The sequence below is a fragment of the Tympanuchus pallidicinctus genome, unplaced genomic scaffold (genome assembly GCF_026119805.1).
Source record: "Tympanuchus pallidicinctus isolate F22 unplaced genomic scaffold, pur_lepc_1.0 scaffold23, whole genome shotgun sequence".
NCBI lineage: Eukaryota > Metazoa > Chordata > Aves > Galliformes > Phasianidae > Tympanuchus > Tympanuchus pallidicinctus.
The window spans coordinates 5,914,636-5,939,828 of NW_026294740.1; the positions used below are offsets into that span (position 1 = coordinate 5,914,636).

The following is a 25,193-nucleotide window of genomic DNA, read 5'->3' on the forward strand; positions in this document are numbered from 1 at the left end:
CCGCTCTGCCCAGCCACAGCCCCACCAGCCCTCAGGTGCTGTCCCCAGCAGTGCTGTCTCGCTGGCAGCCGGCTGAGCTTAATTCCTTCTGACTGCGCTGTCTCACCCAGCGCTGTGCTCCCATGACAGCATCAGGTGAGGCACGCATTGCTGGCAATGCAAGGCCTTCATCTGACATGAGCTGGCCTGGTAGCACTGATTTACCTGATAATGAGCCGTGGGGGGGGCTTGGTGCATGTGGGCAGAGCCCCAGGATGGAGCCTCCCCTTCCGCAGCCACTCCAACCTGAAAAAGCACAGGCACGGTGCTTCGTGTTCTGCCTCAGTTTCCCCAATGCAAAGCAGGGAAAATCAAATTTTCTGACCAAACCGGCTATGAAAATGGCAGTGATGTGAACAGAGGGAGCAGCGTAGCCCAGGAGGAGCCTGTAGGAACCAGCAGCAGTGCTGAACACCCACACCAGTGCAGTTGTTTTGGCCTCGGTGCTCAGCCCCCCCTCCCCCCCCCCCCCGGCATGCCAACCCCACAGCATTGCGCGTTGCCCAGCCCTGCAGTGAGCAACGGGTTCATGGTTCTGGCTCATCCCATTCCCACGGATGGGCAGCATTGGGATGAAGCATCAGAGTGCCCAGCGCTGATGCATCCCTTTGGGTTGGTGCTGCTGAACCCGTGCAGCTGCATTTTGGGGAGTGGAGCCGCCCTACAAGTGGGGTTCTCCTCTCGTTGGTGACACCAGAAACCTCTGTGCCCTGGCACTTACTGCAGCAATGAGCTCCCGAGCACGTACGGCCGCAGCATCTGGAGCCGTATCTCCCGCTCACCACCCCTTTATTGCATGCACAGAGGCGCCAGACGCTTTGGAATATGCAAGAAACGCCGCATTAGGCAGATTCGGGATAATCTTGTCTCTCCCGCCCCTTTTCTCCCACAAAGGTCTCGCCTTAATCTCCGGCGGAGGCTGCGCGGCCCTGAACCCTCAGCGCGGTGCCGCTGCCCCGCACCCATCGCGTGGGGCTGCCGAGAGGCTGCGGCTGCGGGGCTGGATGGGGACAGGCTGGGGACAGCAGAGGGCGAGCGGGGGTGACACGGCTGCGAGCGGAGCGTAGTCAACGGTGCCCCCCCAGGGCTGAGCCCATTGACTCCTGGCTGCTCAGTTCGGCTTTAATTCCCTTAATTAATTACAGCCTCCAGCCCGGGTTCCTACGCTGGGGGTGCGGGCAGCCCCCGCCCACTGCTGGGCCTGGAGAAGGGAGAACCGAGCTCCTGGCTGCCCCACGGGGGGGAGGAGAGTCACACGCGTGGATCCCCGCACTCCGCACAGAAGATCTCTCTCCGAGGTTGGGGTATCCCAATAGGGACCCCCAAAAAGGCCGCCTCCAGGACAAGCCTTACCGCCTTCCCCCCCCAGCCCCACTCGGGTTTGAATGGAGGGAGTGGGGCAGCCCCGTGACGTTGCGCGGCTCCATTGGCCCGGGCGGGGCGATGACATCATTCGCGCCCGGCGGTAGTGGAGGGGGTGCGGTTTCGCTCCGGCTCGGCTCGGCTCGGCTCGGCTCGGCACCGGGCGGCACGGCCATGGGTCGGGCGCGGGACCCGGGCGCGCAGGTACGAGGGGTTCGGGCGGCGCGCCGGTACGGCTCAGCCCGGCACGGCTCGGAACGACACGGCACGGGGATGGGATGGCCGGGCCTTGGCTTTGCTATTGTCCGAGGGAGGGACGGGGCGCGGCGGCACCGGGGTGGGCGCCGAGCTCGGACCGCTCCGCTCCGAGGGCCGTTGGGAAACTCCGGGCCGTGCGGTGCCGGCATCGTCGTGCGGATAGAGCTTCGGTAGGCAGGGAGCCCCGAGGGTGGAGTTCGGTAATCGGGAGCGGACCTGGGCTGTGGGGGCTGGCAGCGCCGTGGCCCTCACCTTCTTCCCCCTCGAACCGGGAGCAGCGTTCGGGATGCAGCCGGTGGGGGTTCAGGCGGGTGGGATGCGGGACCGGGGGGTCCGGAGCCGCCACCACTGCGGGTGGGGTCCTGGGGCTATCCCGAGCCCTGTCCCGGCACCAGGCCGGGTGGGTGAAGGAGTTAACAGGATGCGGCGCCTCCGGAGCTCTATTTGCCCAGCCTGGGGCACTGGTTCGCCCCGCCCGAGCTGCGGGCTCCGGCCCCGGGGCTGTCCCGGTCCTGGCATGGCTCGGCCAGAGTGCGCTGCCCCGGCCCGGTTCGCGGAGCCCCGCGGCGCGGTGCCCGGGCCGGGCTCTGATTGCGCACCCCGTCGAAGTCCCGAACGCTGCGCTCATGCGGCCCTTCTCGGAAACGCCGATCCTTGGAGCGGCTCCAGCCGCACCTCTGGGCTCGCTGGGACGGGGCGAAGCGGCTGCTGAGTCACAGAGCGGCTTGAAATCCCCCTTCAGCTCTGCTTCCTGCAGTCGGGGGTGGGCCAGGGTTTCCCAGCCGTCCCGTTCTACACTCCTGTAGTGCTCAGCACTCCCAGGGGACGCATTCTGGGCATCCCGGGGGCTTTCTCAGCTCTGCAACTTGAGCACGGGGCTCAGAAGCCTGTTGCGATGTGGGACGGCGTTGCCAGAGCCGAGCTGGGGGGGTGGAAGCCGCTGGTGGGGACGGGGATGCAGCCTGCGCTGCCCTAGCTTGACCCCAGCAGTCCCGGTGTCGATATGGATGTTTCCAAGCGCCGATCTATAGGCTGTTAACGCGGGAGCTGAGATCGTTAGCTGTCTGGGGGGGGAAATTGAGGTAGGGAGAGGGGCAGGGAGCGGCACACCGATCTCGGGACACGCAGTAAACAAATCTGTTTTGGATGCGGCTCCCTCGGAGACCGTGGAGCAAATCCAGCTGAGGTTTAATGCGGGGTATGTTCGTGAGGTCGGGTGCTGGTGCGGGAGGTGGGGTGAAAAGACCCCCATAGCGGGGGGCGGCCACTCTCTCGGTGCCACGCTGTGGGGTGAGCTGTGAGCAGCCCGGCGGCGTTGTGCTGACCGCGGCCGTCTCTGCCTTTGTTCGCTGGGTTTTGTCTGAGTGCAGGCAGCGCGGGGCCCCGAGCCGGCCGGTGGGGTTTGGGCATGTGGGGTGTCGGGGTGAGCCGTGGGAAGCCGGGCTGTTTACTTCCCGTCCACCCTAGCGAAACCGCAGGAATTTGGAGCCTGGAAGAGGTCAGGAGGGCCGTTTAGCCCCGGTATCCTGTCAGAGCCTGGCCAGCCCCCGTTGTTGCGAGTGACGGAGCGAGGAGATAACCTTTCCCCTCGGAAACGTCCCCTCCGTGGCTGCGGGCTGCTTCTTGGCCCCTCAGCAGAAGGGTTTTGCTCCCTTGCGTGTAATGGCGTGTCCTGCCCATAGCTCCTCGCTGAACTCTGGATGCAGCTCTTGGGCGTCAGCGCTCCCTGGGGAGAACGCCGCTCCGTTTTTTGGCACCGCCAGGCTGGCGCTTCCCCGGGTCAACTCTGATTTACGCGCAGATAGCTGCAACCAGCGCCGAGCTGAGCCGTCCCGCTGACCCGGGCTCCGACCGCTGAAGCCTCCTCTGTTCATCCCCTGACTGAGCCGCGGCGTTGCCAGCAGACAGGACCAGACCTGTCACCCACAGCGGAGAGCAACGCTCACCGGGCGCCTCCTCATCCCACGCGAACGGGACCGGCTTCCCCAGGCCTGGCGGGGCTCACCGGGCTGTGATAGCGCTGGGACCGGAGGTGGCAGGGCGTCATCTGAGAGAGAAGCGTCTCCGGCAGCCGTCTGCCAGGCACCGACATCAAAGGGCTGTGCGAGACGGCTGCCCGGGGCGGGGGGGTGTGGGGGACGGGGGGCAGCGCCCCGTGAGCGGGGCTGAGCGCGTCCTCCCTGCCCCGGAGCTGTACTGGGGACGGACCGGTCCTGTGCTGCCCCTGCCCCAGCGCCCGGCAGGGTGGGGAGCATCCTCTGATCTCGGGGCTGCAGGCTGCTGCCTGTGGCATGTGCGCAGCCCGGCTCGTTGGGATCCGGCTGGGCTGGCTGGGATGGCTCTCCCAGCCCGAGAGCGGGGTGAGCCGGAGGCGGGGTGTGTGGGAGCGTGGCTGGAGCGGTTTTTCCCTCGCACGCACCCCTGTGCCGTCCCTGTTCTTTTGCCTTGTAGCCCCCAGTGGGTGACTGGTGCTGAGCGGGGTGAGATAGGGATGAAAGTGGCATCAGGTTGAGTGGTCCCTGCTGCCAACCCTGCATGGGGCTGGCTGGGATTTGGCTCTCCTCTGTGCTGTCTGCAGGATCCAGGCTGAGCGCTCGTTTTCAGGGGAAATGGGGGATGCAAGGCTCTCGCTGTTTTGAGCTCAAGATTATTAAGGGTTGAGAAGTGGGGATGAGGCAGATTGTAAACCGCTGCTTTGCTTTCTCCCTGTTGCCTTAAACCCTGCTTGCAAGTCCTATCCTATCCGCATCCCCAAAGCCCTGCCTGGACTCGCTGCCACCCGCTATGCCCAGAAATGGGCAGCACTGCCAGCCCTGCTGCACCGCTCGGGTTTCACAGCCATGATCCCAGAGGCAGCAGGAGAGGCAGCTGTGGAACTGCTCTGGCCTGGTTTCCTTTGTGAAAGCATGCACAGCATGAATGTCACAGGATCTACTCCTCGCCCTGAGCGAGAGCAGGAGAAGAGGGCTCTGTGCCCCGTTCCCTCAGTGGGATGGGGCTGGTATAGGTGGCTGCTCCAGATTTGCCTTTACAGGAGGCTGGGGGCAAAGCTCTGAGGGAGATTTGGGTCACTATGAAATGTTTTTTTGGGCCGCAGCCTCAGGGGTGGGGGGGGAGCATGGCTTGTTTGGAGGTTGATGGTGATGGAGGGCGGCTGGATGGGGAGGCTGCACCAGTAACGTTCCAACTCCCAGCGGCCCCTTCACTGCAGCTTGCAAAGTATCTTGCAAATGCTCGACTTGGCCCTGAAATCTAAATACAAGGGAGGGACAGTCCCCAGATGGCCTAAATCAGCCAGCACGGTTGCCTGGCCCAGCTGGGGAGCTTGCTGGGAGTGTTTGTTTTATGTAAAACCAAAGGCTGCAGGAATGCTGGCCTGAAAGGAGAGCGTGCAGAGGGAAATGTCTGCACCATGCGCATGCAGGAGCTGTTGCTGGGAGTGGGGGGCTGCGAGAAGCTGCATGGGGGTGTGGAGAGGAGCCCACCCAGCTCTGGGTTTGGGGTGGCTGCAGTGCATGGGAAGAGCTGGTGGGAAACAGAGCAGCTGCTTCATCCCTGCTGCTGTGTCCCCTCTGGAGCCCCCAGGGTCAGCGTGTTCCTTCAGCTCTGGGGCTGCCATGCAGCGCACTGGCTCTGAGGAGGAGCTGTGAGAGTGGGGCAGGGAAATGGGACTTTGCACCTGTGTGGGATCAGAGTGCGCCCTGCCCACATGGAACAAGCTTGGCCGAATGGTGAGGAACAGCCAGGTGTCTTGGGGCAGGTTTGGGGCATGTGTGTGGGTACGTGGCTGGGTTTTATTGGGACCTTGCTGCTGTATCTCTCCCCGCCGGTCCCACAGAGCTGGGCATGGCTGAGGGACACAGGGAAGAGTTATTGTCCCTTTCCCTGTGAGCATGGCCGTGTCGGCAGCGCCGCGGTGCCCGACTGGAGGAAGAGGGCGGCTGTGAGTTCTTCCTCTCTGGCTTTTCCTCGCCCGGGACCACCTGGGGCTGCCTGACGTCACGGGATGCAATGATGTGGTCGCTGTCCTTGTTCCCTCCTGCGTGGCCACCGGGGCTGGGCTGGATGGGGCCGGTGATGGCACTGAGGATGGAGGAGGCTGTAATGCTGCCGGGCTGTGAGAAAGAGGAAGGGAGAGGCCCTTGGTCATCTCTGCTGTGAGCTGTAACCCCTGAGTCACAGCAGTGATGGTGAGGTGGCTGTGCCGGGGGGGTGGGATGGGGGTGCAGTGAGAGTGGCACAGGCACATGTGGGATCAGCACCAGGGCACAGCATGGATGGCTTTGGGGTCCCCCATGTCCCCATCCTGCCACGCATGCTACCAGGTGCACAAGGCTGCAGGAGCTGTCCCTGCTCTGCTCCCCTCAGCCTGGTGGTGCCTCCCGGGGGCTCCTTGCACACTTCCTGCCGTCTGTTTCCAATTCCTCCTGGCGGCTGCTCCTCCCAGCTTTCTTTCAATTAAAAAAAAATAAAATCCCAGGCATCCTCTCAGTGTGCAGCTCCTGGAAGTTCAGTGCTGCTGTGCCCCACTCCGGTGGGCTGGGGCTGTGCAGGGAGGGGCAGTGGGTGCCCTCAATGTCCCTCTTTGTGTGTGTCCCCACAGCGTGGTAGTGTCACCCAAGGAGCTCTGCTGCAGACCTGGCTGCTGTGGGGATTTGCCCTTCTGGGGCTGTAGGGTGAGGAGGGGTCGGTGGGGTGGGGTGTGGTGATGCTGTGATGGTTCCCCAGGTTTGCCATCTTGAATCTGTCTCCAAAGCAACAACAAAGTGCGAGTGTTCAGGGAGGAGAAGGGATATCTGGAAGCCTGCAGCTTGGGATCACCATGGGACAGGACAAGGGGACCATGGTGCCATGCTCATTTCCATCAGGGACTTTCATGCTGCTTCTCCATGCCCAACTCTTTGTCTACTTCGTGGATGGGGACTGACACCACTCTTCTGAGAGGACAGAGCAGGGTTGGGTGGCTCGGTGGGGTCTGAGGCCCCATCCCCCTTGCAGCCCCCCTCTGTGTGGGGGCTGTTGCAGGATCACACTCATCTGTGGCCATGGTGTTGTGTTTTGCAGCCTGGTAGTATGAGGGCTGGTGTCAGCAGGGCTGTGTCTGTTGTTTTAGGGGAGGTTCAGGTTGGATATCAGGAACAGTTTCTTCTCAGGATGAGCGGTTGGGCACTGGCACAGCAGCCCAGGGGGTGGAGCACCATCCCTGGAGGTATTCCAGAATCATGGAGATGTGGCACTTGGGGACAGGGCACAGTGAGGGTGAGATGTCTTTTCAATCTTAATGATTCTATGATCCCATAGCATCTTCGCCTGACTGTGTCCCTCTCCTGTCCCCTAGCAGTGACCCACTGGTGATGCCGGGTGCGACCCCGTGCGTGGAGCAGCAGCCGTGAGCAGCAGCCGTGCCCGCTGGCCGTGCTGCCCACCACCAGCACCATGCCCATCCTCAAGCAGCTTGTCTCCAACTCGGCGCACTCCAAGCGGCGCTCGCGGGCCGACCTGACGGCAGAGATGATCAGCGCACCGCTGGGGGACTTCCGGCACACCATGCACGTGGGCCGGGCCGGGGATGCATTCGGGGACACCTCGTTCCTCACCAGCAAGGCCGGCGAGCCGGAGGTAGGTGAGGAACCGGGGGCTTCCAAGCCGGGGCTGCTGTCCCGCCGCTTCCGCAGCAGCAAGCGCTCGCAGTCGGTGACGCGCGGTGACCGGCGGGACATGCTGGGCTCGCTGCGCGACTCGGCGCTCTTCGTGAAGAATGCCGTCTCCTTGCCGCAGCTCAATGAGAAGGAGGTGGACAGGAGCGCGGGGCAGCTGCCCAAGAGCCTCTCCTCCAGTCCCGTCAAGAAGATGCCGGAGGAGATGAGCCCCGAAGAGCAGCAGCGTCTCAACGGGGCGGCCGCCGGGCCGCTGAGCCCCGGTCTGGATGAGCGCGACTTCGGGGACATCACGGAGCTGCCCGTTGTGGTGGCCAAGAGCGGGGCTGGCATGAAACACGCCGAGTCCATCATGTCCTTCCACATCGACTTGGGGCCCTCCATGCTCGGCGATGTGCTGAGCATCATGGATAAGGAGCAGTGGGAGCAGGATGAAGACCTCGAGGCGGAGGAGAGCCGTGAGGAGGGGGATGTTGCTGTACCCGGTTCTCCAGTGGCTGCGCAGAGCCAGAGTCCATCCCGCAGCGCCGGCGGCCCCAGGGACAGCAGTGCAGCATCCAGCTGTGCCTCGGGGCCGGGCGAGCGCAGCCCCCTCCCAGTGGGGGCACAGAGCCAGCGGGGCCCTCCGAAGCACCCAGACAAGGAGTTCTCCTTCGCCGATGAAGATGATGATGAGATCAGGGTATAGGGAGGGAGGTGAGCTGAGGGGACTGGTTCTCATTTGTGATTGCTTGGACACAGGGATGGGTGACCCAGTGCTGGGGCTGGCAGCACCAGGAACACTTTGCTCCTCTCCCTCCCGCAGTGCCGGTGCCATCCCATGGTGATAGGATAGTGCTGCCCTGGGAAAGCTCCAGCGCCTCCCTGGACAAGGAACAGACTCAATCTTGGTTCTTTCTGTTGGACTTTGGATGCTAGTGCTCTTCTTTTTTTCTTTTCTTTTTTTTCCCCTGCCCACGTAAAGCATTATAGGATCAAACAAGATGAGGCTTTGAAGTTTTAGTCCCTCTAGTAATATATATATTTTTTTCCACCATAAGGTTTTTACTGCTCTCCGATTTGTACTTAACTTTCTTTACTCTTGCTTTTGTTTTTTTTTTAACGGAGGGGACATTTCCCATGAGGAAGGACTCAAACTCAGAGCCCTGGGACAGCTGGCAGCTCTGGGTTTCTTAGGGACTTTCTGCAGTCTGAGAGCCGCTGCCTTTGTGCTGCAGTGGGGACTTGCTCCTCACGCTTCAGATGGATGCTCCATCCCAGCAGAGACACACTCCATACGGCCCTGGCACCAATTGTGCTGGGAACACCAATAGGACCGTGGGTCTGTGCCCTGGGAATGAATGCCTGGGACTCCCCTGGTCCAGCATGCTGGTGGCTGCTGCCGTGGGGCTGTGCTGGTGCAGACAGGTGGAAGAAAAAGGTTTTATACCGTGTATGTAAAAATGTGAAGAATAAAGGAAATGTTAGTGGCAGCAGTGGCTTGAGTTCCTATGGGGTGAGATGTGGGTGGCTGCCTTCTTCTACACCGGGTCCAGTGTGGGGATGGGGTTTCTCCGTGCTGCTTCCAGACCCCATGCTGTTGCCTCCTCCCAGGCCCTGTGGCTTCTCCCTAACTCAGTGTGGTGCTGTGCCAACCTGGCTGCGTGTTGGCACCTGTGGCTGTGCTCTATCTGCCCATCAGAGCAGGGCTGCCTGCCGTGGGGGAAGCGGGTGAGCTCCTGCTGGCCGGATCTGGCTCTTGGCTGTGCCCTTCCGGCCAGCCCTGCTCATGCCAAGGGGTGACCATGCCAAGTGGCCTCTCCTCCTGCAGCATGCTTCCTTCAGTCAGGGAGAAGGGGAAGGTGGAAAGGCAGGACTGGCTGTCCCCACTCCCATGGGCTGGGGGTGCCCTGCTGTGAGCCCTGGGGTGAGTGGATGGTGGGGCCGTGTCCAGCACAGCAGGTATTCCTACCCTACAGCAGGATTTTGGCTTTGGATGGGATGGGATAAGATGGGGAGAGCAGTCCGGGAGCGCTCCCTCATCCTCAGGCAGATGGCTTTGCAGGGCTGGACCAGGACGGAAGGATTTGGCCGTTTTATTATTTTCCAGCCCTTGGAGGGTCCTGGGCTGGGTGCCCACCACCCTGCACAAGAGGTTGGAAGGGTGATGCTGGTGGGAGCAGGCGCTGAGCTGCGGTGGGGACACAATGGGGTCCTGTGCCGACACAATGCCCCGCGGCGTGGGACATTGGGCTATTGTTCAGGATGTGAGAACAACAGCAGCTGCAGCTGGCAGCCGGGCCAGCGGCTGCTCTGAGCTCACCGGGATGCCTCTACCCTGCTCCCACTCTGCTCCATTGGGTTGGGACTGGTGCACTGGGCTCTGAGCATCCCTCCCTAAACCGATGGTGCTGGTCTCTGTGTCCTGAGAGGTCGTCAGGCTCCTCCTGTCTCTTATTGTTGCCCTGACATGAAGCAGCGTGCTGGGAAGGTCTCTGGGGCTTGCACCCCTTTCTGGAGGGTACTTGGGGATGGGGAGCCTCAGGGCAGGTGCTAAGCAGTCCTGGCTCTGTCACAAAGCCATTCCCATTGCTGTGACGCCTGTCGGCTCCAGCCTCTGCTCGGCAGCACCGCACTGCTGCGAGCCGACGGGGCAGAAAGCACAGCAGCTCACTGAGTGCAAATGGGACACAGCTCTGCTCACCGGGATGGGACAACAGCCCAGCGCAGGGCCAGCACTGCGGGGTTAGGGCTGGTGGGGAGCAACGTTGTGATGCCACTGAGCGTCAGGCCAGTGCGGGATGTGACACAGCATGGGATGCCATCAGGACAAGTACTGGGTGCTGGTGGGTGCTCAGTGCAAGGCTGCAGCCCCGCTGGCAGCACTCAGCAGGCACACAGCACTGCTCCAGTGCATTTATAGCTAGTGACAGAATGGGAGCAGGTCTCCATCCCTGATGTGTCAGGCCATGTCACTCCGGGCACGTGATGGGGATGCGCGTGGCTGCAGGAACTACATGATGGAAGAGGGACGGGGGTCTGCTTGGGTGGCCTTGGGAGGCACTGTGACACCAGGGTTGTGTCTCACTCATGTTACTGCAGCCTCACACATGTACAAGCCCCCAGCCTGGCAGTGAGGCCAAAGGGGCTTCTCATAGGGTGCAAGGAACGAGCTGGCTGTCCCCAGTGTGAGCCTGGAGATGTGGCACTGCAAAGTGGGACTGGGGATGGTGCAGCTCTGCATCACCAGCAATGTTCAAAGCATTACAAGGCGCAACAAAGGTTCCATCCCTTGCTATCTGGCTATTTAATTACAGCATGCAGACCACGTTCAGCTCTGATGTCAGGCTCTCCCTGCTGAGCGTGCAGCCTGGGGTGAGAGTCAGCTCCTGCAGACCCCACTGTGGGTCAGGGCCACTGCCAGCTGCTCTCCCAGCACTGGCAGAGAGGAAACATGTTGATGCAAGGAGGCATCACCAGGGTTGGGGGACCTGGGCTGAGCTCCCCACAGCTGGGCTGAGGCACCAGGCAATCACAGCTGCAAATTGAGAGCAGATGTGGGTAGCTTCTCCCCCTAAATGGAGGGCACTGGGCTTCTGCTTCAGCTGAGTTTGCTTTGGGGGCAGGAAGAAGAGGGTTTCTGAGCCCTTTGGGGGATTAGTGACTACAGAGTGATGGAGGAGCTGGTGGCTCGTGCGGAGAGGATCATGTTTGATACAGAGGCTGACATGGAGCAGCAGCAAGGAGCCCAGCTCCTGCCCTTCCCAGGTAAAGACAGTAAGTTGAGGGTCCTGTGGCATCCCTGGAGAGCAGCAGAGTTGCAGAAGGTGCTGGGGTTCTCCCTGCTTTGCTGCAGCTACTGTGGTATTTCTGCCAGGCTGGCCTCAGGCGTTGCTTCCCTTGACGATGCACCCAGTGCAGCTCTGTGGGAAGAGTTGGGGGCTCATCCCTTTGGGGAATGGTGGTCTTGGCACCAGTGCTGTGCGTTAAGCTCCTTTTCTCCTGATCTCCCTGCAGAGCTGGGGGTGGCTGTGTGTAAGATCTTCACCCAAGGGCTCTGCACCAGAGGTGAGTGCTGTGAAGGGTTCAGGATGGGTGGAACCAGTGCTGTTTTGCAGTCCCTCGGGGACATCAGGGAGCTGGAGAGGGCCTCTCTCTGCTCTGTCACTACACCACGACCATAATGGGCTTCTCCACATCTGTGTGTCCCGCGAGATGCAGGCTTGGAGCACAGAAGTTGACTACTCAGAGCCTATTGTTTCTCCCCAGTGCCACATTCCTTTGGACCAGAGCTGTGCAATAGCACAAAGGGGAGGGTCTGAATGCCTCAGAGTGAACATATGGTACTCAGGCACTGCCTGTATGAGCTGGGTGCGTTCTGGGGGTGATCCTACACGACGAGTTGAGGTGGGTGGTGGTCTGCAAGCACTGCTTTTATGGAGCAGTGGCTGTGACTTCCTACACAAGCCCAACATGACTGTGATCCCCAAGTGCTGCTCCCACTTCAAGCTTGGTAAGAGCAGAATGAGGACCCTGCAGCCTGTTCCACCTAAACCCCCTGTGTCCTCCGGGTCTGGCCTCAAGCAATCTCCTGATGCCACCTCCTGTCTGCGGGAAGAAATGCCACCAGTGTCTGCCCGAGGCTGCATGCCCCTGGGCACCTGTTTCTCTCATACTTCTGCTGTTTGACTTGGGTGAGCGCTGTCCCAGCCTTCACCCCCTCCCCTCCCCCTGGTCCCACAGGTGAGTGCAGCAGTGAGGACTGTCCCTTCCCGTATGTTGATGCTACAGTTGGCACTACGGGCTGTCCCTGGTATGGCAGAAGCTTCTGCAGGCATGGTGAGTGCCCAGATACTGGGACAGTGCTCACCACCTGCTGGTTATGGAAGGTCTGCTTCCTTCTGCTGGCCCCAAATCCTGCAAGGTGATGGAGCCAGAGAAGGGTGAGCTCTGGGGGCTGTGTGGAAGTGCTACTTGGTGCCTGGCAGAGATCCAGGCTCAGTGAGGTGTCCCTGTTAACAGGGAGCTCTTCTGTGTGTGGCAGGTCCCCTGTGCAGGTACAAGCGCACACGGAGGGTGATGTGTGCCAGCTACCTTGTGGGTTTCTGCCCTGATGGACCTAAATGCAAATTTATTGAGTAAGTATGGGGTGGAATGGGGGGGAGCTTGGCATGCAGGCAGATAAGGCTGGCTGGGGGATGAGAATCCTGGGACAGCGTTAGATGGCTGTGAGTGCCATGAAGGGGTGCTGCTTGCTGTGTCCTGGGGGGTAACTGCTTGCCCTTGTGTCCCTTTGCAGCCTCAAGGCCGGGTTGATGATGCACAGCACAGATCCAGCAAAGGTGATGCAGGAGGTCCCCACACTGACCCATCTCAAACTGTTCTTGCTCTGTGCCCCTGCCCCAGTGCTCTGGTAGGAGCTGGGGGCTGCTGAAGCTGACTGCCACATGTCCCCACCAGGGGGTGTCCTCAGAAGATAGGCATGGTTAGGACCTGCTGCCAGGGGGGAGAGGGGATGCAAACATGTGTCACCTGCAGAGCCCCAGCTGCTAGTCACCAGCACCACCCAGTCCCTGGCAGTGCAGCCCAGGAACCCCAGCAATGGTTCCATCATCCTACAGTGCCCACCAGAACCAGGCATCAGCTTCGAGGTGGGTGATGCTGGGGTTGGGAGGTTTGGGAACAATGATCTCAGCTTGGAGGAGTGGGAGAGAGGGACAGCATGAGCTGTGGGGGGCTTCCTGAAAGTGGGTTTTATGAATCTAGCCATGCCTGGGGCTGACTGACAGCAGTCCCTAGAAGATGAGCTAAGGACTGCAAGTGATAATGTGGAGACTTCCTTGATTGTAAACACTTGGCACACAGTAGAATAGCTGTGGAAAGCAGTCTTGGAGGCAGGGGGTTGTTGTAGTAATAAGCCTTAGGCTGTTTCTTATAGGCACAAGCTGTGTCAGATGAGGTATAGCTCCATTAGTCCACTCACTTGGAAACGATGGGACAAGAACACGTGGTAAAACAGCACAGGGTTGATCTATCACAAAATTGATGCCTGCCTCTCTCTGTTCCTTCCCCAGTGCAGACAGAAAGGTCACTATGCTGGCAAGCGTGGGAAGAACCAAATGGAAATCCTGCTGAGGAAATGAGCGCTCACAGGGAAAGCAGAAGGAAGACAGAGGGAGATGTACAACATGATGGAGCCAGACAGGCCACCAGGACAGCTGCTGGACTAGAAAAGCCTGTTGGCTATGCTCAACACTTGCTCTTAGAGCTATGTGCCTGAGCAGCAAAAGAGAAATCCCATCTTCCTCAATGGAATTCACTATTCCCACAGCAGTCACTGCCTCCATCCCCTCCTGCACAGCTGGAATGCGGCTACGCTTGGACTGGTGCAGCAGGGAGATGGCACCAGGAGATTGCCAGCCCAAAGTCTGAAGGAGGGTGGGAATGGCTTGTGCCTGGGTCAGAGGAAAGGGGGGTGTGCTGGTCACGTCGGAAGTAAGCAAGAAATCACCATGTTGAAGAATGCACAGGACCAAACAGGAAAGAAAAATTCACAAGGATTTTATTGCTGGTGAGAAGGGAGTTCTTTGTGAAACACCTCTGACACAGTTCTGCACCCCACTTAAAATAAGGAGTTCACTTATTTATTTTTTTTTGCCTGCTTTTGTGCCTGTAACATGACCAACCCTTTTCCAGACATGTTTGAGGATGGCAGGCTACAACTAGCACTCTCATAACTGTCCTCATTTGTCTGATGTCGGTTTGCCCTTTGGGCACAACAGCTAATCCAATGGATTTTCTTCCTCCAGAAATAGGGCACTGTGTTCTCAGTGCTGCTGCTTTAAAACCTCCACAGAGATCCTTCCTGTAGCTGTCTCAGAGCCCAGGTAGACCCACAGGCAGTGCTTAAGGGAAGCAGGAGCCCCTCTGTAGAAGAGCTCTGCAGGCATCGCTCTCCTTTCACAAGTTAACTACAAACATAATCTTGCTTACTGGGGCAAGAAGAAAGTAGAAGGTGCTCAGTGCTTGGTACAGCCCTGATAACTTAAGGCAATGGTTATTCTGGTTACTTATTAACCCCCATCTGCAATGATCTACCACATACTTTGCCAAATACCACAGGAAATCTACTGCATTCAGACCTCTGAGGAGCTGCCTTAACACCTTCTTCTCTTTCAGTGCTAAACACTGACCGCAGAGCAGTGACTGCAGGCTGTCAGCAACACCCCTCTACCTGCAGGAGGGTGGCTGAAAAGCATCCTCCCAGTACCAACAGCTCGAGAGCCTGTCTGACAGGAAATGGGCCTCTGTTTCACTGAGGATTCAAACCCTGCTGGTCCCAGGAGCTTGTGCTGATTCTGTCAAACATTTACCACTCTTTCCTGGGTGTTGCTGTGGCCTCTTCAGTGGTACTTGCGCCAGCGACTGCACTCTAGCAAAAAAGGATTGGGGAAATAATAAAAAATAAAAGTTAGTACAGCCTTGTGCTCAGGGACCGTATGACAAGAGTACTTTGCCCAGCAGTGATGAGCAGGAGTCTGACTACAGACTTTGTTGTTTACCTACTATAAAGCTGCACGTGGGAGCAAGTCCTGGTGGAGAAACTACAGACACCAGTTAATCCTTTGTGTCGTTTATGAGTAAATCCAGGGAATGAGCTGGAATATCTCAAGCCATGTACAGAGCAAAGGGAGAAGAGTGCTGCTGGCTGTTCCTGGCTCTAGCTAGAGAGAAGCTGCAAATTGCTGTTACCACCACTTTTGTGAAATTCCTCTGCTTTCCTAAGCCGAATCAGAGTGCTGTTCCTTGAGCTCTGATGCTAGTTTTACTTATGAAGTATTTAAATTACTTCTGAGCCTAAAATAACATGACTATTAAATAATCATAGCAGCTTTTGCAGAAGGGGAATTACCTGAAATAAGACAGATACCAAGAAGGAAATCTTACTGATATGCTGATAGTTCCAGCTGTAGCTGAGGACACAGTACCCAGCGAGGAGCATGGAGATTCCAGCTGCTCCACCCCTCTTCACGTTGATGTATTTGTTGTAATAACTGCTCCAAACTGTTGGAATAGAAACACGAGGGTCAAACCATGTACTGGTCCCATGGAGTCGATTGATTGGCTTCCGTGTGCCTTTCTAAGCCAGAAGGTTGGGTCTCTTGATTTACATTTTTACAGAGACCTAGATTGGCCCCTTGGACCAGGCTGCAGCAGCACATTATCAGGTAAAGTGGGATGTTTCTGCCACAAGAGCTACAAACTTAGCCTCACCTTTCTGCACGCCTCCAAGCAGCCCCCGGGGAGAAAAATCACAGGTGGTGAGCCACACGGGCAGCTCCCCCAGCCTTACATCCATCAGGTGCCTTTCTGAGAGAGGACCTGCAAAATGAGAAGTCAGAATGGTCAGAGGGAGGAAACTGAGGCCAGTACATGCTGTGCTTGCGCTTTCTGCTATGAGTGTTGAGCATGGAGCTGGTAACTTGTGTATCTGTGAGTGCCTTGACCTTGAGATTGCTCAGAAAGGAAGAGCAAATTGTTCCTCCCACAAAGTGAGCTGGTTCTACTGGCCCTGGTGTGCAAGAGTCAAACCTAAAAACACAAACCCTTGGTTTTCTAGGACGAGAAAGCTAGATAGTTGATGTTCTTAGACTTAGACCTGTTCAGATCTGATCCAGACCACTTGTAGAAAACTCAGTGACATCCTCAGCATTTCCTACCCCTCCTCTTCCATTCACAGTTCAGCCTGGCAGTACAGCAGATCTCAGCAGCGGACTTTTGTTTCTAACGTTACCTTGATGTCCTTCTGAGAAATTGCCCTTTGGTGTCTTCATTGTGATCCCCACATCATCCTGAATAGACTTCTCAGGTAACATGCTCAGACTGTGGTAATTAGAATGTAAGTCTGGAAACCACTCCAAACCCACGGCACCTGACTGTGTGCTTCTGCCAGAGGCCTGGGGGAGACAGATGGGTTGGCTTTTGGAGGTGTGGAGCAAGGACTGGTCCAAAGCCAGCCTGCTGTCCCTCCCCGCATTCAGGATGGGCTCGGAAACGACAGCCATCTGCTTCTTGTTCACACTGAGCATTTGTATGCTGGTTAGGTAATTTTTGGATGTCCCTTCCTTGTGACCTCTCCAATCCTGTCTTGCTGACAGATGGAGGTTCTGGGAGTGCAAAACAGAAAGAGGGGCTTTGTATTCCACAGCAGCTTCCACATACACCTGCTTCTCTTCTGTCAGGGTTTTGTCTGTTCCCTCCTGCTGAGCGAGGTCAGAGGGGCTCCTTCTGCCGTCAGCTTCAGGGTGACCGTGCAGCCCACGTGTTTTAACGGCATTTAAACCGGTGTCTTTCCCTCCCTTTGAGCCGGGAGCTCTGTGGCCAGGCACCTCCACGTGCGCTGCTTTCGGGGCACTTCTTCCCTCGAGCTCGGCTGATCGCGGCGCTTTGGAGCCAGCCCCGCACTGCCCCCCAGGGCCGCTCCTTCCCCTCACCACCTTGACGCGGTGATTTTCGATCACTATTTTCACCCCGTCCCGAAGTTTCTCCGGGACTCCCGCCACCTCTTCGGGCAGCAGATCGAGGGACTGCGCCACATCGCGGGCCTCGGCCTCCACCAGCGCCTGGGCCTCCACTCGAGGCCGGGCCGCAGCCTCCCGCTTCCTCTTCTTCCTCAGGGCCGCCTCCTCTCGCCGCCCGTCTCCCTCCGCTTCCAGGCCGGGCGCGGCCTTGCAGTGCGGGAGATGAGCGCGGAGCCGCTTGAAGGGCCGCCGGCAGTGCGGGCAGAGCTCCGTGCCCGGCGGGGCCTCGGCCATGGTGGGGCCGCTTTTCCGTCAGGCGGCGCGGCAGACACCCCTCAAAGAGGGGGCTTCAGGGGGGTCGAAGTGCGCATGCGCACAGCGATCGGGGCGGGGCTAAGGCGAGCGTCGCGCACGCGCATAAAGATAAAGGCGGGGTTAAGGCGGGCGGCGCGCATGTGCGGGAGGTGGAGACGCCGGAAGCGGCGGTGGGAGTCGAGCGGTGCCGGAGCTCCTCAGCGGCGTCGGAGCGCACCGCGGCCGTCGGGCTGTGCCCGCCATGAGCTGCCGGCAGCCGCTGCCCAGCGAGCGGGGGGCCAGGCAGAGGTGGGAGCGCGGCCTGAGCGAGGAGGGAGAGGAAGGGAAAAGGGAACGCGGCCTGAGGCGGAGGCGGGCCTGAGAGGGTCTCGGCCTGCTGGCGACGCGGGTTTGTGGGGGGAGGTGGGGAACGGCTGTGGGAGCGAACGGGAGCGTTGTGGTCAGTGAGGATGGCCTGGCCGGGGGCTGAGCTGCGTGCTGGGACGGCAGTTGTCTGTGTCGAGGTGTCTGGGGGGGTTGAGGCCTCAGCAGGAAGCTGGGGGTGAGGGGAGGGAGCTGGGCTGGGGGGCGGAATGGCAGAGTGGGGGTGGTTGTGTGGGGACACGGCGTGTTTGCAGCGGGGCGGGGAGTGGTTCTGCTCAGCAGGGCGCTGTGACAGCATGGGATGCTGAGGTGGGCGTCAGGCAGCCGCGCTGTGGCCGTCCCGAGGGAGGGAGAGGCAGGAGGCAACTTCTGGTCTGCAGGCGTGGGCCGAGGCTGCTGCTGCAGCTTTTCAGCCAGAAAGATTCAGTTATAAATATCTTGCCTGAGTCTGTTTTGACTCATTTGAGTGTGTTTATGTGTGTTAATCCTCAGTTATCAAAGTGGTTTTCTCCCAGTGTTTGTGTAACGCTCAGCATACTGAGGGTCTGGCGGACCAACTGTGTTCCCATAGTGGGAAAAATCACCTGACGTTAACAGCCAGGTTTTGCTGACACTGAGGGACAGCAGTTCACAGGGATTCTAAGCTGCTGTTATTGCTAAGCTGCTGTTGAGCAGCGCTGATGTCATAAGAGGATGGCAAATAGATCCGAATAGGAGAAGGATTTGTCTTCTAGGATGTGCTTTCCACCTTAACGTCAAGAAAACCTTTCTTCTAGAATGCAAAAAATAAACATGGCTCAGGAGTATGATTTGATTTCAGATGCTGAGTTGGGAGACTGAAGAAAGTCGTCACAGGCTCCAATTGTAGACTCACGTCAACAAGATGAAAGTAACTGGCTGTTTATTGAAAGTGTGATCACTTCTTTTTCCAGCTGCTCTTTTCAACCTGTCAGATGTTTACCAAAGTCCCAGGCTTATTTATAGATGTGCCTGAACACTGAGAGCAGTTACAAGGCTGAGAGTTGTCGAAAAAATTTGTTTAGAGAGATGCTCAGCACTGTTTTTTAACGGCCACTGCAAGTCCTTGACCCTTAAACTGGTATGAAACATCAGCCTGACTAACTGGTGAGGAGGAGGGTTTTCTCCATAGAGAACAGCTAAAAAGAGAAAATGATGCCCACGACACATCGGAGGTTTAGATGCATCTGTCATTAATTTAATGAGTTTTCCTCTTGTTTGTTTTTTTTCTTCTGAAGAATCACCTTTGAAGGACAAAACCAGCAGTACAGCAGGAGGCTGATAATCTTTTTTCTCTTCTTTCTCCCTGATCTTTCCTCAGGAAGAGGAGGCGCAATGGCAATGAAGATGACAGTCATATTCCACAGACCAAACGTAGTACCAGGAATACTGTCCTTCAGGACTCTTGGGACACTGAGGTGAGAGCCTTCTTGGACAGATTTAGTTTCCTTTAATGCTGAGTTGAATAGTTGGATTATCTGATGAAATTGCATTCGTAGGGAGTTGTTGATGAAGGCCTGTTTTGCCTTTGTGTACGACACAAACTCTGTTATGTATCAGAGTCTCAAATCTGTGAAATGCAGCTTGGATATCAACACTTTTCACTGGAAAACATGCTATGTTTGACCAGAAGGCTTCTGTCTGCTGTGGTCTCGTCCCTCACACAGCAGGTGTGCTAGCATGGTGTCACTTGCTAGCATCTGAGATTTAAAAAAAATATGAGAAGATGCTGATTTTCACGCTGCCACCAGATTTCCTGCATTGTTGCCTGCATTAATCACCTGCAGGTTCACTGGGTGCATTTCTAGTTAGCAGTGTAGTTTTATTGCAAAGCTTTAATGGAGAGGAGCTTGCACTGCAGAGGGAGCCTGTTAGTTTGTGTCCCTGCAAGTTATGAAATGGATTTCTTTTAAGACTTTAAAGTGTTTTTTTTTTAATGGAGCCCCCTCTCTCTGAAGACTGACCTTAATAAGTAATCACAAGATATTGTTTCATTGAACCACTAGATATGCTTTGCACCACATGTGGTATGCTCTGTACCTGAGCAGCTTATCTTTTATCACATAGCAATGCCTTCAAATGCATACTTAGACTTAAAACGATGTCAGCCTCTCTATCCCACCATCACTTCTGTGAGGGAGGCTTTCTTTTAGCCAGCACAGTTTTACCAGTGGCTGCTGTGATAAGTGGGACTGCACAGCTGAGATGTCCATCATGAGGGATGTCCATCTCTGATGGGAGATGCTGCTGTTAGCTGTGTTGTTTCTGCCAAATGTAGGACTTGCTGGGTTGGAGTTGGTTTTGCTTCTTGGGTATAACGGGTAGAAGCATGGATAGCTGCCTGCCAGCTGACACAGGATCACTTGTCCAACAGGTGGAACACCTCCTCGTGTGTAGAGTAGTTAATGGCTAAACAAGCTTTGTGGCGGGAGGAGGAAGAATTTAGTGTGGAACAAGGGATTGAAATGGGAGTAATGAAATTGAGAATATCAGGAAAAACCTTCATGGTGAGTGGCAGAAGCACCTTTGCTTGTCCTGTGAGCACTTGATGTTTGGCTGGGCGAAGCCACTAAAACACAGCAGTGGGAACAGCCTCGTAGCAGACACAGGGGAGCAGATGCCCTTCCCTCTGTCCTTAACTGCTGTTTTGTTTGGGGTGCCTGTGAGTGAACAGCATGGGTCTGAGCCGCCCGCCCCGCTGCTGGCAGAGTCAGAGCAGAGTTCAGTGGCTGAAGCTAACATTAAGATTCCTGCTTCATGCATGCACTTGCGTTGCAGAAGTGTGCTTTAACACATTAAACCCTGCTGTGCAGGCGAGGAGATCCTCCTGGTGCTGCTGGAATGAGGAATGTGTGTGCTGGGCACAGTTCTGCAGAAATCAGTGTTCCCTTTCTCAAGGGAACAAAATTCACCATGTTTTTTTAGTGATGAACAGATCTCATTTTATTTTATTTTTTTTTCCCCTGCTTGTTTTCTTGTGATGTTGACTCACTGAACTGAGCATGCTCAGAGATTAAAGCCGTGAGATTAAATCAGTATTCAATGTTTCTTTGAGGACTTCCTGTACTAAGTGGAGACATTTTGGTGCTTGCAGTTTGCAAGTGCTTCCGATTGGTGTCACTTTGAAACTGTTGCCACTTTGTAATGCTTGCACTTAGTTTTCTGATATGTGGTTTGCAAGAGGAGCTCTGGCTGATTCAAAGCCCCCAGCAGCTGTAGGAGAGGAATAGGAAAGATGGTGTGTTTCCATCTGAGGGCACCCACTCCTGCTTTTTGTCTCACGCTGGCTAGAGCTCTGATTCCTTTTGCCTCCCTTCATTTGAAAGTTGGCTTTCCTTCTTGCAGGGTGGTTGACCTGCATCACCTTGGTGCAAAAACCAGCTGGCCGTAGTCCTCAAACAGAACCTGGCTCACGGCAGCCCTTTCTGTATTTTGTCTTGTTCTCTATAGCTGATAGCCAGGTGTTAGATGGTGGCTGTTCATGTGGGGAATTTGATGGCATCGCTCAGTCCTTGCTTGGAGTCACAGCCCTCCTGTGAGCTGTGTGTAATGGGAAGGGGGGGGTTGCTGTTTTCATCTGGGGCTTGAGCTTGACTTAACACAGCTGGGAAGCAGAGCTGTTCTTCAGCAGCCAGCAGCGCTGCCTCTTGGCGAATTGCTGTGATGCTGTGCAGCTCCTTCTGCTCTCAGAACAAACCACTCCTGCTCTCCCAGGTGACAACTGTGGGAAACTGCTTTGCAGTTCAGTCCATAAGCACTGGATGTTAGCAAAGCAGAGCATTTGCCACTGCGCTTTGTTTCCTGTTCATCCTGTCCTCTATCTTCTCTGTTCACCAGCAGGTTAGCTTTCTTGTCTGCACAGATACCTGCTGATTACTTCAGCAAGGCTCTGCTGTTTCGACTAGCCTGTATGGCAGGTTAGGCAGAGCTGCAGTGGATCTGCTGAGGAGCTGTTATGTGAGGAATCGAGGGAATGCAGCACTGTCTTCTGCAGCCTGGGAATCACTGGGGAAAGAAGCCCTTTGCTCTGTGTTTTTGGTTTTTTTTCCCCTTGGAAGGAAGGGAGCCTGCAGTGTTCCAGCAACTCTTTTCCTTCCTGAACCCAGTTTCTTAGGATTCCTTTCTGTTAGCCTGACTGATGATGGGATTCCTCAGATATTGCTGTTGGAGTTTGCTGACACAAGGCAGCAGTTGCTTCTCTCAAATAGCTGCAATGCTACAGAAAAACTTCTATGCCACTCTACTACCATGCTGAGGAAGGGCTGGTCTAAATTTTAATGGAAACCAGATTAATTCTTTGTTAAATTCAGCTTAGATCATACTGCTCTCGAGTTTTTGCTCTTAGTGGTTGAGACACAGCATCACAGATCAGCAGATGGATGCAGGTAAATAGTTTCCAAGCAAATGTCCAGGTGAAACTTGTGTTATGCTACGGGGGGCTGATGAGGGAGGAGCCCTTTTGATGCTTCAGATGCTCATGAACTCTCACAGGGCTTTCTTCTGCCCTTTTGCTTAAACCTTTGTTTCATTGTGTAGATGCCTGTCATTGCTGCCATGATGACTTTAAGGATTCTTTTTTTGTCTAATTGTAGTCCAAATGCGTAACAGAATGTGCACCACAGCCTGGGGAAATGGTAGGTCCATGACATGATTTGGGCTATAAAGGGGCTTCGTGCTAGTGAATTTTTGCATTAGAGAAATGGAAATAAAGAGTCTGACAAACCAGAGCTGCCAACAGCCTTAGGTGTAGGAAGCACGTCCCAGGACACAGTCTGTGCTTCAAAAAGAAAATCAGGAATGCGTAAAAATGATCGTTGCTAACAGCTCTAAAATGTTTTTGTTCTGCTGAGATACAAAACTCGGGCAGTAAGCGATGCTGGGTTCTCATTTTGACTTTTGCCTTGATTTTCAGAAGGTGGCTGTAACGAAAAACAGTAAGGAACACAGACTAAAAGGAAACAAAGTGTCCTGTGCGGTGGGTTTCTCTCCAAGGCTGCTGTGACTCGTTGGGCGTAACAGCACTGCGTTTCAGTATTTGTGCTTCTGTGCAAAATGAGGTGGCCCAGCAGGTGCCATTTTGCTGCTCCTCTCTGTCCTTCTGGTGTTCTCCCCCTCTCGAGTGTCAGTAGCAGTAGAAAGAGGACTGGTTGCTCATGGAGTCGCATCTGCTGCTTCCTTAAGAATGACTTCATGTATTTCTGTTGTTGTTTTCTCCTTGCTAGCTGAACCTAACACACCAGCACGGGTGCAGCCTCACTACCATTGTCTTGCTTGATGTCCTCTAACAGAACTGAAGCACAGAAGCGTTTTTTAGTGCTTAGCAAAACAAGGAAACTTACATGGTTGAATCGTGACGATCGCTCGTGGAATCGGTGCCGTGGGGCTTCCAGCTGGCATCGTGAGCCACCCCCAATTTGTGCCTTCCCAAGCCTCTCACAGATGCAGTTTGCACTGTTCTTAGATATACCCTTAAGTGAGACTTTCTGGATGTGGTGCCAACTGTTAAATTGCAGTTGATTTCCTTAAATTTGTTTTCCTCTGCTGCTCCTGCCAAGCTCTGACTTCTGTGGTTTCAACTTGACGCTTACCAAAATGGTTTTTTTTAGCTGCTGTCATTTGCAGTGGCTGCTTGTTTGAATTTCCTTCTTGCAGGATGGCAAAGTAATGTCACCTGCTGATTCTTAAGCACCTGAATCTTTGCAGTGTTGTCCTGAACAGCATAGCATAGAATGGCCTGAGTTGAAAAAGGGCCACAGTGATCATCTCGTTTCAACCCTCTGCTGTGTGCAGGGTCGCCAGCCACCAGACCAGGCTGCCCAGAGCCACATCCAGCCTGGCTTTCAAGTATTTCAGCTGTAGCTAATGGAGGCCCTTCATTAGCAGCCCCTAAAATGGTACAAACCAAACAGTTTTAAGTCTTTGAAACGCTGACAGTGATGGCTAATTAGTTATTACCATGGAGTGTGTTCATCCCAAATGCTGAACCTTGTCCTCCATGTGAGCTCAAGCTTAAGTTCTCTCTCTCCTCTGTGTGTGGAGATACTAGATGGCTGTCATTCTTTCACTGCTGTGTCAAGTAAATTGGCATGGAGAACTGACAGCTATCACTGCAGTCCCAGTGCTGCGCTGGGAGAAGAGCTGTATGCATGTTGAGGTGTCAGAGACCTACCCTGGGCATCGCCTCACTTTAACAGTCTGTTGCTTTGGATGCTTCAGATCACATTTTAGAATAAAAAACACCTGACTTCTAGCAAAATGCTTTGCATGGTGCTTACCTAAAATGTCTGCTGAACCAGAAGTGATTCACGTGAGGCTGGTGCAGCTTTTTTCCCCAGGCCCTGCCTGCCTTTACTGACGCGTGCGGCTGTGCAGGGACGTTCTTTATTTTCCAGTTCTCGGATGAATTCAGCAAACTTCACTAGTGCTAAAATGTGGGTCACGGGGACAGAGCTGATGGGCTTAAAGCACGAGGTTTGAACTGGAGGTCAGTGAAACTCTGGGTGAAAGCTTGCTCATCCCTTCAGCTCTGCGATGCTTTTCATGTGTCGGCAATAACTGCAGCTATGAATGCCAAGAAAGCACTCGGTCGATTTCTTTCGTCCATCGGGCTGAATGCGAGCCTAAAAATCTGGAAGGGAGGGACTTGCTGTCAAGACTGCTTGCTTAACTGAGGCGTTTCGTTGCGGACAGGAGAGGAAAAGGTGTCGTTGTGCTGCTAACGTTCTCTTTGTCTCAGTCCTCCAGCAGCGATAGCGGCAGCAGCAGCAGCAGCTGCAGCAGCAGTAGCATCAACAGCCCTGACAGAGCGAGCGGCCCAGAACCCAGCCTGAACCCCGCGGTGCCGGGATCCAGCCCTGTCTCCTCTCAGCCCTTCCATGAGCAGTCTGCACTAAGTCAAGGTCCTTACTTCCACATCAACCAGATCCTGAAGGAGGCCCACTTCCACAGCTTACAGAGCCGCGGACGCCCTCCTACATGATGAACCAGCAGTTCCTTGCCTTCTGTGAAGGGACAGCACTGTGTAGATTGGATATTTCAACTTAGTTTGTTAAAATGAAATTGCACAAAACGCCTGTTGCCTTTTCAGTCTATATTTGAAATGAAATAACAGGTTAACAGGAAATTGTTTACTTGTGGTCTGCTGCACTATTGCAATGCAAAAGGGGCTTTGAAGCAATTTTTATAGGATTCTTTTTGGGGTGGTTTTAAAGTACGTGTCAAAAGGAGACTGAGGAATCCACATCTGTGATATAGGATTGCATAACGTCCAATTCCAGTTGACTGCCTAATCTGTTAGCGATTTGTTGCTCTGTGTAAAATTCTTTCCAGCGTTCATCTTCAGTTTTATAAGTCTTTTTTTTTTTTATTTCAATAAACCAGTAAAAAATGTATTTGGGAAAATAATTTTTTGAGCATTTAGAGGTAAGAAGACAGTAAATGCTGTCACAGGAGTGCTGTAGGACTGCTGTAGCTGTAAGCTCTCCACCAGGTTTGGGGTGTGATGAGCCCTGTCTGCTTTATCTTTACTGTTGCAGTATTGAAAATAAATTGTGAAACTAGAACCAGGAAAGCTTAGGCAGCTGTAGCCAAAGTACCAGATGCCTGCTGGTTTCATTTAGTGAGCAGACACACGGTATCTGCTGACGAAAGCATAGAGTAGCCTGGGGAGGAGCTTTTGAAG

General features: G+C 55.4%; 3 protein-coding genes and 1 long non-coding RNA gene across 14 annotated transcripts; 3 read left to right on the forward strand and 1 right to left on the reverse strand.

The window, feature by feature from the left end:
* The first annotated feature begins 1,477 nt into the window (after window positions 1-1,477).
* On the forward strand, window positions 1,478-8,788 carry CDC42EP4 (CDC42 effector protein 4). 3 transcript variants are annotated; one of them, XM_052687637.1, is made up of 3 exons: window positions 1,478-1,605; window positions 6,998-7,278; window positions 7,438-8,788. In XM_052687637.1, exons 2-3 carry the CDS (start codon window positions 7,096-7,098, stop codon window positions 8,002-8,004), a joined length of 750 nt encoding a protein of 249 aa, XP_052543597.1. In that variant the 5' UTR covers window positions 1,478-1,605; window positions 6,998-7,095; the 3' UTR covers window positions 8,005-8,788. The 3 variants fall into 3 exon arrangements, with proteins under 3 accessions (XP_052543597.1, XP_052543594.1, XP_052543595.1); XM_052687634.1 differs by having other exon boundaries at window positions 6,998-8,788; XM_052687635.1 differs by having other exon boundaries at window positions 1,490-1,605; window positions 7,001-8,788.
* A 3,534-nt stretch (window positions 8,789-12,322) lies between these two features.
* Window positions 12,323-14,017, forward strand: LOC128082937 (uncharacterized). The gene is made up of 3 exons (XR_008207897.1): window positions 12,323-12,433; window positions 12,595-12,946; window positions 13,370-14,017. It is a non-coding gene; the product is annotated as an uncharacterized LOC128082937 (long non-coding RNA).
* Window positions 13,840-17,163, reverse strand: CUNH17orf80 (chromosome unknown C17orf80 homolog). 2 transcript variants are annotated; one of them, XM_052687632.1, is made up of 4 exons: window positions 16,090-17,163; window positions 15,570-15,677; window positions 15,208-15,359; window positions 13,840-14,727 (listed from the first exon to the last, which is right to left on the reverse strand). In XM_052687632.1, the coding sequence occupies exons 1-4, from the start codon at window positions 17,108-17,110 to the stop codon at window positions 14,665-14,667; spliced, it is 1,344 nt and encodes a 447-aa protein (XP_052543592.1). In that variant the 5' UTR covers window positions 17,111-17,163; the 3' UTR covers window positions 13,840-14,664. The 2 variants fall into 2 exon arrangements, with proteins under 2 accessions (XP_052543592.1, XP_052543593.1); XM_052687633.1 differs by having other exon boundaries at window positions 15,243-15,359; window positions 16,090-17,162.
* A 91-nt stretch (window positions 17,164-17,254) lies between these two features.
* On the forward strand, window positions 17,255-24,903 carry FAM104A (family with sequence similarity 104 member A). 8 transcript variants are annotated; one of them, XM_052687638.1, is made up of 5 exons: window positions 17,255-17,419; window positions 18,834-18,930; window positions 22,105-22,146; window positions 22,425-22,487; window positions 24,249-24,903. In XM_052687638.1, the coding sequence occupies exons 1-5, from the start codon at window positions 17,373-17,375 to the stop codon at window positions 24,489-24,491; spliced, it is 492 nt and encodes a 163-aa protein (XP_052543598.1). In that variant the 5' UTR covers window positions 17,255-17,372; the 3' UTR covers window positions 24,492-24,903. The 8 variants fall into 8 exon arrangements, 7 of the variants coding, with proteins under 7 accessions (XP_052543598.1, XP_052543601.1, XP_052543599.1 ...); XM_052687641.1 differs by lacking the exon at window positions 22,425-22,487 and having other exon boundaries at window positions 17,256-17,419; XM_052687639.1 differs by lacking the exon at window positions 22,105-22,146 and having other exon boundaries at window positions 17,256-17,419.
* Window positions 24,904-25,193: the final 290 nt, after the last annotated feature.

Excerpts from the sequence above, each read along its gene's own strand:
- CUNH17orf80 (XM_052687632.1), bottom strand. The coding sequence starts at position 17,110 with ATGGCCGAGGCCCCGCCGGGCACGGAGCTCTGCCCGCACTGCCGGCGG. Across the intron at positions 15,678-16,089 it reads TTTCTCAGAAGGACATCAAG|GTCCTCTCTCAGAAAGGCAC; the intron begins GTAACGTTAGAA and ends CTCATTTTGCAG. Across the intron at positions 14,728-15,207 it reads TGGTATCTGTCTTATTTCAG|AGTGCAGTCGCTGGCGCAAG; the intron begins GTAATTCCCCTT and ends CTTTTTTGCTAG.
- CDC42EP4 (XM_052687634.1), top strand. The coding sequence starts at position 7,096 with ATGCCCATCCTCAAGCAGCTTGTCTCCAACTCGGCGCACTCCAAGCGG.
- FAM104A (XM_052687638.1), top strand. The coding sequence starts at position 17,373 with ATGAGCTGCCGGCAGCCGCTGCCCAGCGAGCGGGGGGCCAGGCAGAG. Across the intron at positions 18,931-22,104 it reads AGGACTCTTGGGACACTGAG|TCCAAATGCGTAACAGAATG; the intron begins GTGAGAGCCTTC and ends GTCTAATTGTAG. Across the intron at positions 22,147-22,424 it reads CACCACAGCCTGGGGAAATG|AAGGTGGCTGTAACGAAAAA; the intron begins GTAGGTCCATGA and ends CTTGATTTTCAG.